At 37.4% G+C, this 16578-nt stretch overlaps 1 protein-coding gene across 1 annotated transcript; it reads right to left on the bottom strand.

Moving 5' to 3' along the window:
- Window positions 1-2703: 2703 nt before the first annotated feature.
- Window positions 2704-15245, bottom strand: VAPA (VAMP associated protein A). The gene is made up of 5 exons (XM_027744592.1): window positions 15096-15245; window positions 12155-12258; window positions 10074-10154; window positions 6324-6500; window positions 2704-5356 (listed from the first exon to the last, which is right to left on the bottom strand). The coding sequence occupies exons 2-5, from the start codon at window positions 12254-12256 to the stop codon at window positions 5198-5200; spliced, it is 519 nt and encodes a 172-aa protein (XP_027600393.1). The 5' UTR covers window positions 12257-12258; window positions 15096-15245; the 3' UTR covers window positions 2704-5197.
- Between the last annotated feature and the right edge of the window lie 1333 nt (window positions 15246-16578).

The raw sequence follows: 16578 nt of genomic DNA, 5'->3' as shown, positions 1-16578 counted from the left end.
TCAGGGACAGACAAGGCAACAGCTAAGCCTTTAGGAAGGTGCTTTAAAAGACTATGAAAGATTTCTAAGCAACACTAAGCAACATTTTTGAAATCCAACAACAACAAAAAAAACAACCAAACCTTGGACAAGGCCCAAGGAAGGCTCGATGAGAAACAGGACAGTGTGTGCTTAAACTGCCCCTTCCCAAAAATTTGCCTCAACACTTGTACCTCAGGTCTCCCCATCTCTAAAGCCAGGAAAACCCACCCTTGACAAGGCAGACTGAGACACTCACAAGGATTGCGATTTAACTACTGCCGGTTCTGAGAACAGCTTAGACACTGATCCCTAGTGATAATCTCTCTGAACTCACCTATGCACGTGAACCTGCACCAGCATTAGTAAAAACTTTCCATAATATCCTGAAATAATTATTCCCAGATTATGGCAGTTTGTTGTTTGGTTGGTTGGGTTTTTTTCTTGCAGAACTTGGATGATAAGCAGTCTAATTAAAAAAAAAAAAAAAAGTAAAACAACTTACAAGGCTTTTTTTCTTATAAACAGATTTTAAAGGTAACTATTTCAACCACCTTTCAATTAGTTTCATTTATTTCACATGTCTGAGTTCAGACTACTAAACTGTAATTATAGCTGTCTGTCTCACACCTCTATGCCTGGTTACCGCAACACCCTTTAAATCTTTTCTAAAGAAGAAGGAGAAGATCAGCATTTCACCACTGCCAGCAACAGAGCAGCTATGGTATAAACAGGGATTCAATACCCTGCTGGCAGCGTTGTGAACATTACATAAAGTGGTACCAAGTTTTAAATAAAACAGCACTGTAATGTGGTGAGAGATGTTTATACCACTTATAGTTACAACATAATGTGTAGGGGATGAAACAATAACTTCATCCAAAGCAGTTTCCAGACCCAGTTCACCACACACACATAAACCCTTGTCCTAGCAAACGAGGCACAGGCACTGACCTTACCACCACCTGGCAGTAATGACAAAGCCAGATAAAAGATATGAATCAATTGTTTTGCCTTTGCACAAGACCTCATTTCAACACGGCCCTTTGTCACATAAAGGGCAACTCAATGGAGGTGACGACACCATCGCTACCTCTGCTTATGGAGCCGTGGCAGAATCAGCAATTCTTCTTGAACATACATTCACATGTACTCACATCTTGAACATACAACACACATTCAAAAAGATAAACAGACCAACCTCAATCATACCCTCGGTTACACTTATTTGAACACCCCTGTGAAAGACATTCAGACAGGAAATAACCTGTCTCATTTTACCATCTTTAGTTTGTCCTTCTCACAGGAGCTCAAACCCTTGTGAAAACTGACTCCTGTATTTAGGTCCCCCTCTTGGTCCAACATTCCAGTGTGACACCACTCTAAAGCTGCCACAGCAGCTCACGATCAGCAAAGACAGCCTTGCTGGCAGCAGTGGTGACTGCTACACACGGATGGGCCTTCCAGGACATCCCCCACAAAGCCATTCCACAGGAACCAGAATAAAAGGCAAAGCACTATTACATTCACAGCAATGTGGCTAAAAAGACAAGTTACAGAATTTCAATCCTGCCTGTAAACATGCAGAGCAGAGCATTTCGGTATTGTACTAAGTATTTCTTAGGGTTGCTCTGTAACTGCGTAGCTCCCATTCCATCTTTTGCCACAGAACTGAAGGAAGTGTTTGCTCTGCCAAGTCAGATCATACATAAATATCTAGCAACTCCAAACAGGAAAAATAAAACTCTTTGTCAAGATGATTCCTATAAATCTGACAGACCCATCAGCATCCTCAGTGTTGCCTGGATCCAGGCACCTGCTCTTCACTCCAACACTGAATCTTCATCCAAGGCAGCTTCACGCCATTTCCCAGCTGTACCTCAGAGCAGAGCAGTTACAGTGTCCACAAGGTGGACAAGATACACCTATTCATTATCAGCAGTCCACAGAACGTAGTCAGGGAGAAGTTCCAAAATAAAAAGGACACTACTACATTTTTCATAGTTTATTAACACTTCAACTTTTAATAACTTTGAAGAAGGCCTGAAAGATAAGTTTTGCTTATTGACTTTGTCTTTTCCCCTTTGGCAAAATATCACCTTTCAACTCCTCCCTCCACCCTCCCTCCTCCCAGGAGGATAATGAAGTTCCAAGCTGGTGTTTGGTTGCTTCTTGTAAGTGAATTGGCTTCAAACATAGCAGCAGAAACATGCAAGCCTGGGCAATAGTGTTTGTCAACAGCTTTTAGAGAATTAGTAGAAACGCACAAGTAACTTGTGCATTGATACAAATAACTTTTTCTTAAATGAACTTTATATATATATATATATATATATATATATTTAATTGGGTTAAATTTGGTGCCCAGAATTACTACAGAAGCAGTATCTTCTAGTTAACTAGGTTTGTTTTTTCCCCCTGAACCATACTACTCTTTTTTTAAAGTGCTATATTCATAAAAACTTTAAAATACTACTTTGATACGGTATACTTGTTCTATCTTGCCCTTTTGAGAAATCAGAAGAGCAACCTGCAACATGTATTTAACTGAAGTTACACATTTACCCTCACATGACTTTATGGGCATCATCATCTGCTCATTTCAGTAGGAGCAGTGGAGAGACTGTATTTCCCTGTGCTTACATACACAAGTAAGCAGGCAGACAAAGCAAGAAGTTCTAACCATTTCAGGAACAAAGACAAACAATTTAATCCATATTACATAATTCACTGAATACAGTTGATCTCATCCAAAGTGACTCCTGAGAGCAAAATAGTTTTAGCATTACATTTTATATACAGCTATGAAGGGATTACGGGAAACCAGGACAGTCTCCTTATACCATTACTGAGTACACTGGTTACGAGACTGCTGTACATTTTTACTTTGAAGACATGACCAAGTTTTACCACCAACTCTTTTGTTATTTATGGAAAAAGCTATTTCATTCTCATTTTATCATTATTTTTACCTTATTTCTGCTGCCAGATACCAAAACCTGAGTCAGCTGCACTACGCAATGACTTCTCTTTCTGCTTCTAAGTCCTCTAAGTGCTAGCACCCTTGAAAACCTCCATACAACATGCTGTAAACATTTTGAGATCTTCCAGAGGGTTTTGTTTAGTTTTTCTCCCTTCAACGCAGAAATGACTGCTCTGTCTGAAGCGAACTACATCCTGCGCAATATTGCTTTCACTGTTTTCCACGTAATCACTTTGGAACAGGCTAAGAAAGTTTGATGTGGCAATGTTCTGTTAGAGAAAAAAAAATCAGGAGAAATACACCATTCTGAACCAGTGAAACAAAAACAATCAAGACTTTAACATAGTTTTTTCCAGTCACTGGGGTGGAAGGAGACTTGAATGCAGACACTGGAACAAGTAATTGGAAACATCAGTGCTTGCATGCTTAAGTGAAAAGATAAGCAGTATTTGCATTTTCTCCATCATCTTCCTTGTACATGTGCAAGATTTTATAAAAAAATGTTTATCACAGAGAGCAATGACAGAACATGATGTAATTATTGTTTTCTTTTTTTAAAAAAAGCACTAAAAATCAAAGGCAACCAAGATAACGTACATCACCTCCAGAACATTTTTCTCAGCTACATAAGGTGTGCATATACCAAGGTCTAACACACTTAGCTGCACCACATCAAGTCAAGCTGTCCAAGAGCATACACAATTTTGCTTACAGGAGTATACCCCTTCCACAGTTTTTCAAGTTTACAAGTAATTCCCTGTACTGGATTATGCTTACTTAGAAGTACAGATAATATTTTGTTTCAATACTACTGTTTGTTTGTATGACATATTCAGAGATGAGGCAAGACATAAGACTAAGTGCAGGGAAGCATTTCAGACCCCAAAAATGCATTCTTTAAAACTTAGCTATACACAGTTAACACAGGTAGGTCTGCCAAGAGTTGCATAAAAACGATTTTTATTTCTCAAAGGTGAGCGACTGAGGCTCACTCAGCAAATATCAACTCTTCTGCATCATGGAATTCACTATGGGTGTCTGAATGATTCAACTTGCATTTCTGAATATCGGCTCAAACAGAATTACAAACCCGGTAAGTTAGTATATGTGAATTAAGTACCCTTAAGAAATCAAAGAATAATACTGACTCCTGGAAGACACCCAGAAGATCCAAAGATGGAACAGAAGGTTGATTATTACACTCCTGCACAATCCAAGCAAATTGTTAATATACTGAAAGCATTCACGTCTGGTATTTGTACCTGCTGGATATCCAAATTATTCTGTTCCAAAACAAGTTTGATAGCCATCCTCTCTGTAGCTGAAAGCAGTCAGAAAACAGCCTAAACAAATGGAATGGAAACCTTTTTTTTCTTTCCCAAGCTTCAATTACAACAGTCTAAGCCAGAGACTTAAGCAAATAAACTTCAAAATAGCCATTTGTTACAAGTAGCAAATTACCATGAACAATGAACTTGTTAGGAATCCCTTCTAAAAGTACGACACACACAAACAGGCTACCCAGCAGAAAAATCTGTTAACAATTTTATTTCTTTTGTCATGTTAAATATTATGGGACAGGATTGTAAGGATGAAGAACTCTCAACAATGCCTCACAAGGAATAAGAAAGAAATTCTGCCATGATATTAGCAAAGTAAGGTAAGGAGAAAATTTACACAGTAAGAGGCACCATTTCCCCCAGAATACCTCTTGTATTCATATTCCTGAATGAGTGGGATTAGCAATCTAATAAATCATTTGTCAAGAGGTAACAGCAACAGATAAAATTTTAAAGGATTATTAAAATAACATTTACAAGACTCTGAACAATTTTTGAATTCTTATTAAAACCACAGAAAGAAAGAACAATTCTTTATTTATGAATTTTCATAAAGGACTGACTGTGCAACTGGTACCTGCTATTGATGACTTAATGTACAATTTTGTCCAGCAGCCGAACAGTTTGTCTTTTTCAGATTGTGTTTTCTAACCGTGCGAGATCATTAAAGGCAAAGCCTGTTATGATGCTGTACACAAAAAGGGCCACTTGGGCCATACTACCCATGATGTGGTAGGTAAACAAACCTTTTTCTGGCCAAGAGAAAACAAAAAAACAAAACAAAAAAAAACAAAACAAAACAAACAAAAAAAACCAAGGAAGCTGCACTTTTGCATGCTTCTCTCACTCATTCTTTCTACAAGATGAACTTCCCTAGAAAGAATCCAATGAAAATGGCTGCAATTACAACAAGAAGTGAAGGAAGAGAATTAGAGCCATTATCTCTGAGGGCCAAAGCTGTGGGTGATCCAGATTTATCCGAGTGCGCTACCTTTCTGAGCCTCAAGCCTTCATCCTGAGGGGGAGGAGAAAATACAGATAGAAAAAAAGTATAAATACATCTTCTTAACAATACTAAAAACTGAACTAAAAGGCCAAATTTACTGGTGGATATTTAAATGAAGTAAAAAAACCCAAAAACCCCCACACACAACATCACACCACACTGAAATCCAAAACATGGATGTAGAAAACCATAATATTTCAAATAAGAACAGGTAATCCACTAGTCGCTCTCCATGTTCTGGTTAAAAAAGATTCAGAAAATCTTGACAAGCACAATGAAGTATTTTGCTTTTATTTACTATGTGTCAAAATTAAATAGCAGTAATTCCTTATCGTTAAGAAGAAACATCTGCTTTGTGTAAACTTCATCAGAATTGCAGGTGTGGAGACATCATTATTTCATGGTTCTTTAAAAGGCTATCATGGCCAATGAAATTGTTAGAACTGTTCCAAAAGCAAATATATAGAAAAGTCCCATAAAGTCATGTATTGACTAGTTACAGGTTACTGAAATTACACCTTTACATAAAGGTACTGGAAAGTAGTGTTTGCTTACCTCTGACCAGCAATTGTTCTTGTTCACTATCAATTTGTAATACAAAATGTTACTGCTCTGGATCTCATTTACTCACTCTTTTTACTCACAAAAATAATGCACTTTAAATAAAAGCTACTAATGTACTATTTTTGATTTAGACTTAAAGTAACTAAGACCACCTTAAATAGGACAGTTACATTTAAGAAGAAAGTTATGTAGCTTCAATGTCTCATCCATGACAATCGCAAAGTCTCAATCACTGACAAGTTCAAAATACACAGTATATACAGGACAGTAAAATTATATTACAAATCAATCTCGACATTCTAACAGTTTTATCTACTTGCTGAAATACACATCTTTTGGCCTAATTACAAATCAGACCTTTCAACCAAGGGGAGTGAAGTCACTTCAATGTAAACACGGAAGCAGAACTTACCCTCAGGTGCCGATTTTCATCTGTCAGCTTCATAATCTCTGCTTGAAGTCTTTTGCACTCCTCCACCAGCTTCCTTGTTTCAGTATCATTAAGTGAAACACTATGTGGTTTTGGCATCGGTCCATCCTGCTTAGATGTATTCAGTACTGGGGCGGATTTGCTTGCATCTATATCATTCTACAAATATTAAGAATGACTTGAGAATTTTACTTCCTAGAGAAAAATCACCCACAGCTTAAAACTAAAACAATGAAGCTACTACTACAGTTCAATGAAGTTTATATTTACAGTAATCTGAACAGATAGTTCTGTTATCAGTTCAATTCTGATTAGCTCGAATATTAAAAAGCAAGAGAAGATCGCACTGTTTACATCTGGTACTACACACTACTGAGACACAAATTAATACTTCAGCTGCTTAACACTGACCCAAAAGGCATCCAAAAGAGAGCACAAAATACACCAAACAGCATTTGAACTTGAGGGGGAAAAATAAAATGAAGAAAGTAATCCTGCAATAGTAAGAAACAAAACAAAGTAAAAACAAAACAGGTCTTCTCACGAACTCCTCTGAATTACGTATGACACAAATGTTTTGCACTTACAGCACCTTTTAGTGAGGGAATATAGAGTATTGAACAAACATGAAATTTAAATCTCATAGCATCTGAGATACACATTAGTAACTTTGAATACTAGTGAAAATTCACATAAAAAGCTGTGAAATAGCAAAAAATAAAATTAAAATTTAGTTCCCACAGCTCTGTTCAAAAACACAGAATCATAGGACAGTTTGGGTTGGAAGGGACCTTAAAGATCATCTAGTTCCAACCCGCCTGCCATGGGCAAGGACACCTTCCACTAGTCAGGTTGCACAAAGCCCCATTCAACCTGGCCTTGAGCACTTCCAGGCACGGGGCAACCACAGCTTCTCTGGACAACCTGTTCCAGAACCTCTCTACCTTCTGAGTAAAGAACTTCCTCCAAACATCTAATCCAAATCTCTCCTCTTTTAGTTTAAAACTGTTCACCCCTTGTTCTGTCACTATCTATTTGTGTTAAAAGTCACTCTCCTTTTTTTACATAAGCCCCCTTTAAGTACTGGAGGGTTGCAATGAGGTCTCCCTGAAGCCTTTTCTTTCCCAGGCTGAACAATGCCAGCTCCCTTATCCCATCTTCCTAGGAGGGCTCCAGCCCTCTGATCATCTTCACGGCCCTCCTCTGGAGCCTCTACAACAGGTTCATATCTTTCCTGTGCCGAGGTCCCCAGAGCTGGACTCAGGACTTCAAGTGAAGTCTCACAAAGGCAGAGTAGAGACGGAGCATCACCTCCCTCAACCTGCTGGCCAGATTTCTTGTGATGCAGCCCAGAATGCTGTTGGCTTTCTGGGCTGCAAGCACACACTGTAGACTTACGTCCAGCTTTTCCATCCACAAGAACCCCCAAGACATGGTGTGGTAGTTTGGTCTAGGCCTTCCTTGGTGACCAGTTTGTAACCAAGGAAGGGCCCAGATTTACCCAGTATTCCCTACGATTTTTACATAAGCCAGGCTACAAGAAGAAAGGAGGACAGGCCTTCGCTCTCTTTCCTTCCGGCGGCTTGGAGCAGGTTCCCTGCTGTTGAGTCTGCCGTGTTGGGGAGCGAGGCCTGGTAAGGCCTTGCCGACCTTGGGAGACGGAGGTTGCCGGCGATCGTTCCAGTGTGACTCTCCGTTGTCCCAAGGAGAGTAGTGAGATAGTTTTTTGCCAATTCTTTTAGTTGCTAGATATTGGGCTACTAATCGGGATATATATCTATTTTATTTTGGTTTTGTTCCTTTTCCCTTCCCCCTTCCCTTTCCCTTGTGAAATTATATATATATATATATTTCAATTGTATATAACTGTAACATAAGTGTAAATATATTTATATATATTGCTTTAGCTGTCTCTCTCTCATTTCGGTTTTCTTGGTTGTTTTTTTCCCTCTTCTCCCTGAGGTTTGGGGGGGGGGAACGACAACTTCTTGTGGTAAGGTTTGGAGACTTGGCAGGGAGCCAGCTTCAAACCATATCACCCGGAAAGCCTGACTTCCAGTGAAGACCGAGGCAAAGAACTCAAGGAGTACCTCAGCCTTTTCCATATCTGCTGCTACAAGTTCTCCCTGTTTAACAGGGGAGATTCACTCTCCTTGACCTTTCTTTTCTGACATAAGTCATAAGAATCCCTTCTTGTTACTCTTCACATCCCTTGCTAAATCCGATTCCACCTGTACCTTAGTTTTCCTGATCCCATCCCTACATACCCAAACTGTATCCCTGTACTTCCTAAGTCACATGTCCCTGCTTCCACTGGCTCTGCATTGCCTTCTTAACTCCTCAATGTGAGGAGCAGATCCTTGCTCAGCCATGCCGGTTTCTGGCCTGCCTTCCTTGATTTCTTACATATCAGGATAGAGATCTCTTGCACTCATGGCCTTAAAGGGGCCTAAAGCCCCTTAAGAGTGGCCCTAGAGAGCTGACTTAAAAAGAGTCCCTAGGGACAGTTTCCCAGGGAATCCCATCCACTTATTCTTGAAACAGCTGGAAGTTAGCTCTTCTAAAATTCAGGGTCTTGGTCTTTACCAGGTCTATGTTCCTTGAGATTATGAACTCAGTCAGGGTAAGGTCACTACAGCCCAAGCTGCTCCAACCTTAACTTCTTCAATGAGCTCATCCACACTGGTGAAAGACAGGTCCAGCAATGCTTCTCCCCAGTTTCATTTGTCTAGTATCTGGATCACGGTTTTACATGCATGCATTCATGCTATTTACCCCTATACATGTGTTACAAACTATCATAAACTCTGGACAGTACTAAAAAAAAAATTCAAAGCCATAAAGGCAGAAAGGTTGCTAACAGAAATCCTACTTAAGCTCTCTCATTCATGATGTTAAAAGCAGCACCGAAAAAACCCACCTCCCCCCCCGAAAAAGGATATACAGTATTAAGACTCCGTAAATCAGAATTTCAAGTATGAGGGTAAAAAATATGTTAATGCTTAGGAATTTAGTCATATTCTGCAAAACTTCTAGGCAACTGACAGTTAACTATTATTCCAAATATCAGGCAACACAGAACAGACATCTTCAGTCTATATACAATTAAACTGTCATCTCCTACACAACCAGAATAGATTTTGTCTGAAGGCAAGAGCATGAAAGAGGCAATAGGTGCTTTTTTTGTCTGATTATTTGTCTTCACCACTACCTTATAAAAATGCACTTAGGATTCCCAAAGTATGTATTAATTCCTAATCGGTACTTTCTTCTCTAATTCAACTGAATTAGAAACAGTATTTTTAAAATTGAAAATAATTTAATACTTTATAAAGAAAACAATGCAATTCGCTTTTCACGGTATGCAGTATGGAAGATTTTCTTTTTTTTTTTCTTTTTTTTTTTAAGTCTGACAGCAAATCAATAAGTAAAAGAAGAATAATAATTTCTGGCACTGGTCTCCATTGCTGGAGTTTTTTGAGATGTGGTTGACAGCATGCTCCCTTTCAGAGAAAAGGTTGAACCAGATGGTATTTCAAGGTCCCTTTAAAACTGGGCTGCTCTATGATTCTATGAATCCTTAAAAAGTCATATACTGAACACCCGTCCTGTCTAATTTAGTACAAATTCCTTCGATCCATTTAATCATTAAATCAAACAGGTTAAAAAAACCCTCAAATTTCTGTGGGATCCTATCAGTCAGTGTACGGTAATTTCTTACCCCTTACTTACCAGTTTATCATTTTCGTTGGGCATTTCAAACACACATCTCAATTTGGAGTCCATTAACTCATCAGGTTTTGCTTCTTTCCACTAAGACAAAAATTAATAGTTACTTAATTTGCCAGACTCATGCAAACATCTGAACAGTTCATAAGCTTGCTCTTAGTACTTGCCTCCTCTACAGCTGGATACTATCCTTACCCTAGCTGCAACTTTCAGACTTGCTTAAGAACTATGCTTTTTGTTCACATTGATTACTGTGAAGCAACAAAAGCCAGAAATGGTTATTCAAGTCTGGAAATTAAAGAGAGTAAACTGAATGTAAGGATGGATCCATCAGAGGTTTGTATGGGACAGGGAGGGGACAATGCAGCAGTTTCTTTAACACACAATGAGAAACAAGTACCACCTGAGTCAGTTTGAGAAGGAAGTTCTATTACACCTCAGTAAATGTATTTCTTATATTCCATCTTGGAAGCACCAACTTTAAACAAGAGATTGAAAGACACTTTTTAATGACTCTATATTTGTTCCATAGTAAATTTCTTTAGTTCTTCATATTTTAGATTTTAAGCACTTCCTCCTTTTACTGCATATTACATAACAATTTGGGCCTAGAGAATTTTTCAAAGCTGTTTATAAAAAACATTTTAAATTCCAATGCTTATCAATATAGTTAAATAACTGAAATATGCTAGAATTTCTCTGCTCAACTGACAATCACCTTTCAAAGCATACGTCATGTAGTTTCCTTAAATCTTTAGGCTCAGAGACTAATCTGAAGTCCGCAGTAATTTTTCTAATAGGTCCTCTACAGTTACCTTAGAACTGTAGGTGTTACATACTTGAACATTCAGGTTTTTCACAGCATCCTTCCTATAATTTTTTCTTTTTTTTCCAGTGGCATTAGTTGCACAGTAACGTAGAACTACAATTACCGATTTTCTGCAAGATCTGTTTCTCAGCATTCTATACTTGAACACACTAAGAAAGCAGTTATTTGAAAAGGTATTTCTAAAGTTGATTTTTACATCCTCACCAAATAGTTACGCTTCATTTACCACACATAACCAAGAGCTATTACAGCATATTAAGAAAAACTAAACCAGACCAACAAGGAAGACAGATGCTAACTTTCTAGCTACATATCTCAAAAGCTTCACAAAATCTAAAAGGTTTTCCACTGTTTTCAGTGAAGAGTGATGCCACAGTACTCTCTCCCTTCATAGAAGGGGACAGAGCCTAAACCTGAAAGCTCTAGCGGTCTTCAGTGATTTTTAAAACCTCATCTTTATTCTTTGTTTCCCCTCTCCTTCTCTGCCTTGAGAGAACATCAAATGCACTTGTGTAAACCCAGGCATTCCTTACAACAGTTTATAGAGACAGAAGCATCGTTGACCTCCATCTTAAAATACACACTTACAGGAGTCCACAAGCACCCTAAAAGGCTTGTTCTGACAACTGAAGGCTTCATTCCCATTGCAGTCAGCCAGTAATGTCAGAAATAGCTGCTCTACTTCTGAAGCAAAAAGCACAAACCTTTTTTCCGGATCAGACCAACCCTGCCTAAGAACTGAATCTATTAAAAAACAGAACATGTTTTCTATCATTTATGTCCTCTTTAGTCACTTGGTATCTTGCAGAAAGACACATCTTAGTCTTGAAATGTTTTAATTCATTATAATCCCATTCAACATTTCACTAAAACACTTTTCATACCAAATGCACCCATTTCATACAGCTTCAGGCTTGTTGTTCAAATATACTCTTGATTCCTTCAAATACAATCTGTTTATCCCCTTTAAATTAGCTGCATATAAGGTACAACATGTACATATTTTCACACTGAACTGACCTGACCTCACCTTAGATTCACTACTATTTCCATTCAATAACTTCACTAGGCAAGTTCTAAGAACTGACCTTGTATTTCATATTAAAAACCCTGAATCACATATGAAGTCACCCTTGTTCAGAAAAAAAACAATTCTTCTCCAAAAAGAAACTGCAAAAACATGAATCATTTACAGTTAAGCCTAGATTTTTAAGAAAAAAAAATACACAAGTTATTTTACTCCATTTTTACTTACCACTGCCTCCATATCTGTAATATTTGGTGGTGCATAGGTTGTTTGTACCATAAACTTGTGTTTACTCTTCTCATTTGGGTCATAGTCAAAAGGCTGCAGCATTACTGTTCCAAAGAAAAAATAAAGCATAAAACTGTGATTCTTCAGCTAATCCCTGTAGCAACCATGCTATCCACTTTAGATTTGCTCTTCACTGAACAACCACTGAAAGTTAAAATGCAAAGGCAATGTTGAAAATAGAGCAGACATACACTGTAGCAACAGGTACTGAGAGGTCAGAGTCTGGTGTAGCTGACATAATTATTTCTCTAATTACTATAGCTAAAAGACATTTCATATACAAATATGAACAAACAGGTCCCATGAGTGACACAAAAGAAAAATTACACCTAAATATGTGTCTGTAGGTACACTTGCAACTTGGTCTACCAGAGGATGAGGGCTCAGTGAACTAAAAAGATTAATTATTTGGCAGTGTACGTACACTTGTCTTCCACAGAATGGGAATTCCAGTTCAGTATATCTTCATACAAAATTAAAAGAGAAGTTGAAGTGGTTTCAGAAAAATATTAAAAAAATTACATGGACTCCTGTACTAGGTATCTATATGTGTACCTATTTTAGAGCAATGAAAAAACTGTAGCAGCAACACTGATATAGCTGGAAGAACACAGAAGCAGAAGGAAGAACAGTAACAAGTAACAGCAATAAGATGTGAAAGAAGAAGAGTAACACGCTGTATTATGAAAAGAAAAATCGTCAACAAGAAATTGCTGTTAACAAGGTAACAACAAGCAATACATGATGTGATAATAAATAGTAAATTTAGGCATCAAGGTAAAGAAAAACAGGTCTTATCAAATTAGTGGTTTCGGAAAAAATGAATACACATGGCTGAAGAAGGTTACTTAGTGATTCACAACTGAATGATAAAAAAATGTCCATGGACTTCCTTAAAATGACTAAAATCACATCTCCCACAATGAAATTAAAAACTGACTTGGCTCTGAATCAGCACGATGCGTTAAACAGGCTGAAGACAGCTAACACTATCTCAACATTTAGTTTTGAACATAAGAGTTTCAGCCCACAGTATCCTATAGTTATTTCTCTCTGCACAACAATGTGAGAGAAATCTATTTTTAATTATATGAAAGATGACTCAGCACTGAAAACATTCAGTTGAGAGACTGATGAGATAAAGTGGGTCACTAGAAAAATAATCTGTGGATTTAGTTTACCAAGTGATCCGAAAGAAATTATATGCTTAAAACAAAAAAATGAAGCTGACACTTTGGGGAAGAGAACTCAATTCTGAAAAGCACTGTGGAGTCACTATAACTAAACAACTGCACTTGAGAGCATCTTGGTGTCACTGTACCTGAATAACTGCATGAGAATCCAGTAATACAGAAATAGGCAAATCAAAGATTCCCTACTATGCAAACTGAAAAGTCGAGCAGTATGACACTGTTTCCCTTTATTGGTGATCCTGAAGCTGAAATATTGTTTACAGCTCCACTACTGACTCATGTAAAAAGCCAAAATATTTAAAGCATTAAAAGGATGATTTGTAACTATGAAAACACATAGGATGGAATCCTTCAGTCTATTCAAATCCCTGAAGGGAAAGCCCATCAAGATTGTGATGTATGACTACCCATTGGAAAGATCCCGGATACCAGATCAAACAGACAGCTAGGACAAAATGGCTGTAAGTCGTAGCTGGAAATAAAGCACGTTTTTGACTATATCTTAAACCAATTCTCAGTAAAATGATCTTTCATCCACAGGATGCTGGACCTCTTGCCTGTGATCTCTACAACCTAGCCTACAGGATCTCTACAAGACCATAGCCTATAAAAAGGGGATTCCCCTCTCTCCGAGCTGGGAAATATGGCAGGTCCAGAGAAATAAAAAGTTTCTCACCTAATACTGGTTTTAGAATTCCCTTTTTCTAGAGATTCTATCTCAACATCATCAGGAGAATGACCTACGAAAATCATTTGCCAAATCAGAACACTGATATCTAGTCTTTTCCCATTTTCTTGAGAATGTCCACTCCCACATTATTAAGACCTCATCTTCTGGACTTACAGTCCACTACAGGATTAGACTATTAGACATCCAGTTATCAAAATCAGTTATCAAAATTGTCAGTATGAAGTATGTAAACCAAACCCACATGGAGGTTCATGCAAAAAAAAAAGATAACATTGCCTGGCTTCAGGGCTACACTCTGCTGAAAAGTACAACTTCTTTTTTTAACCCCTCACCAAAAAAACCCAAACCAAACCAAACCAAAATCCAACCAAAATACCACCTACCAGGATAAGGAGAACGTCTCTATAGTGAAACGTACTAGATTTTTCAAATGTAAAGGGCTAGAAACTGTTCCACATATCCAAACCAAAAGAAACTCTTATTTTTTAAAAGCAATTTAATTATTGCCCCTTAGCACAAACTATTGTGATAAATGGAAGAATTATGAAACAATAGAGTTCAGGGACCAATACTACAGTCAAAAAAACTAGCCTACAATTGTACATGAATTTTTTTAAAATGCAATGAACTATGAAATGTTATACTTTAAACAGATCAGAGCAGCCAAGCAATGCTCTACTTCAAGATTCATGAACATAGCAGTCTGAAGCAAAGGTACTGTTAATGTCACTGCCCATTTCCAACTTTCTTTTCTGCCTTTCAGAGAGCCACAGATAAATGTGACAAATGGCAAGTATTTCTATATGGAGCATTTTTTACCATATCATTGCAGCTCTACATCAGGTTGCCGTCACATAATGAAGGGAAACAGTTCTACTTTTAAACTAACTTTTAAAAAAACTGATATCTTCAAATAGTCTTTAAGATCAAGCATTACAGAACTTTTATTAAAGGCCTTAAAAACATGTAATCTAAAACTGCATATATTTGTTTTTACCAGAAACAATTACAGATGATCCTGGGTCAATAATTCCACTGTTGGGCCTCACACAGTATCGGCGAGGTGCTGTGGTCTTCACTTTGAAGCATACTTTTCTATCTGATGGATTTCGTAGTTTAAGATTTGTAGTTACTACATCTGTAAAGGGACCTGGAAAAAAAAAAAAGGTGGTTCTTTTTTAAATATACATGTACCTCTGGAAATCTGTTTATACAGTACAACTAACTCTTAAAATATAACTTGATGCCAACAAACTTCTAAAAGCGAGTTAAATCATGCATCTGGTAGGCACAAACACTGTGTTACATGCTAAGCATGCTCTATCACCTTAGTTATAATAATGTTCATGACAGCAATGAACAAGTAACTCTTAAATAGTATGACAGATTCAAGTTGCTGTCGCGAGTAATTTATATGTATGCTAATTTTACCAAATCACTCTTAACATTTGGAATACCTAGAAGGTAATGGTCATATACAAAAGTAAATTTTTCAGAATTTTTCTTTAGGAGTAGAAGCAACACATCCTTTGGAATTCTTTCAACTGTTTAAAGAAAGAAAACACTGATACTGAAATATAATAACTGTTCTTGAGGTTTCAACTTCTGTAGGCTTCTGAGCTCCTATAAAGTTGACAGAACGAGGCATCAACCTCATCTTTTAAACTCAAAATAAGCAAGAGAGATGATACTCTGCTTATGAATATATTCTAACTGATCCATAAAAAAGCAAGTTGTAGTTGCTGTATTTACGTATTCCGTGCAGTGTACTCTCTAAATTGAGTTTATGTTAAACCAGCAGGATAGGAATTCCCTCCAAGACTGGATGGAACAAGAGGCATCATTTCAATGTCAAGCTGCAAAAGCACATCTTCCAACAGGGATCACCTCCATGCAATGCCACTCAGTAATAGCACAAAAAGTAAGTAAGGTTCACAGCATTCTGAGCTGTGTTAATCTCCCTTATGCTCGTGTCATCTGAAGGCAAGACTGCACAGGCTCTAGAAGAATGTAACTTAGAAAATGGTACTTCATATGAACATGAAATATATTCAAAAATATTTCATGTGTACATTAACTTTTGAGAACCTTTACAGTTGTTTAAAATTACACACTAAATTACTACAAAATAATTTTCATCAGTATTGAAAACATTACAACTTTTCTATTAAAAAACTACGAAGAAAGCAACCTTTAGATTAAATTCAATGAAAAATATGTGATATGAATAAGTACTAAAGTACAACAAAACCATTAATTGCAAGAGACAAAGGAAGTCAGTTTTTTTCCACAGAAGTCAACATCTTATTCCACAGAGGTGTCTGCACTATTTCCAAAGGAAATAGCTCTGGCTACTATCAAAGATGTTACTACACTAGAGGGCTCACTGATGTCTTTGTTTCTATACCTCATTCCAAATCCTTGATTTTGAGAGAGTGATAAACAGATGCTTAACACAAAACACCAAGATGCAAATCAAT

This window comes from Pipra filicauda, unplaced genomic scaffold, assembly GCF_003945595.2.
Source record: "Pipra filicauda isolate LSUMZ 115617 unplaced genomic scaffold, ASM394559v2 scaffold660_size177658_pilon, whole genome shotgun sequence".
NCBI classification, from domain to species: Eukaryota; Metazoa; Chordata; class Aves; order Passeriformes; family Pipridae; genus Pipra; species Pipra filicauda.
Note: the sequence above shows the minus strand (reverse complement) of the source record. Positions and strands in the feature narration are given on the sequence as shown.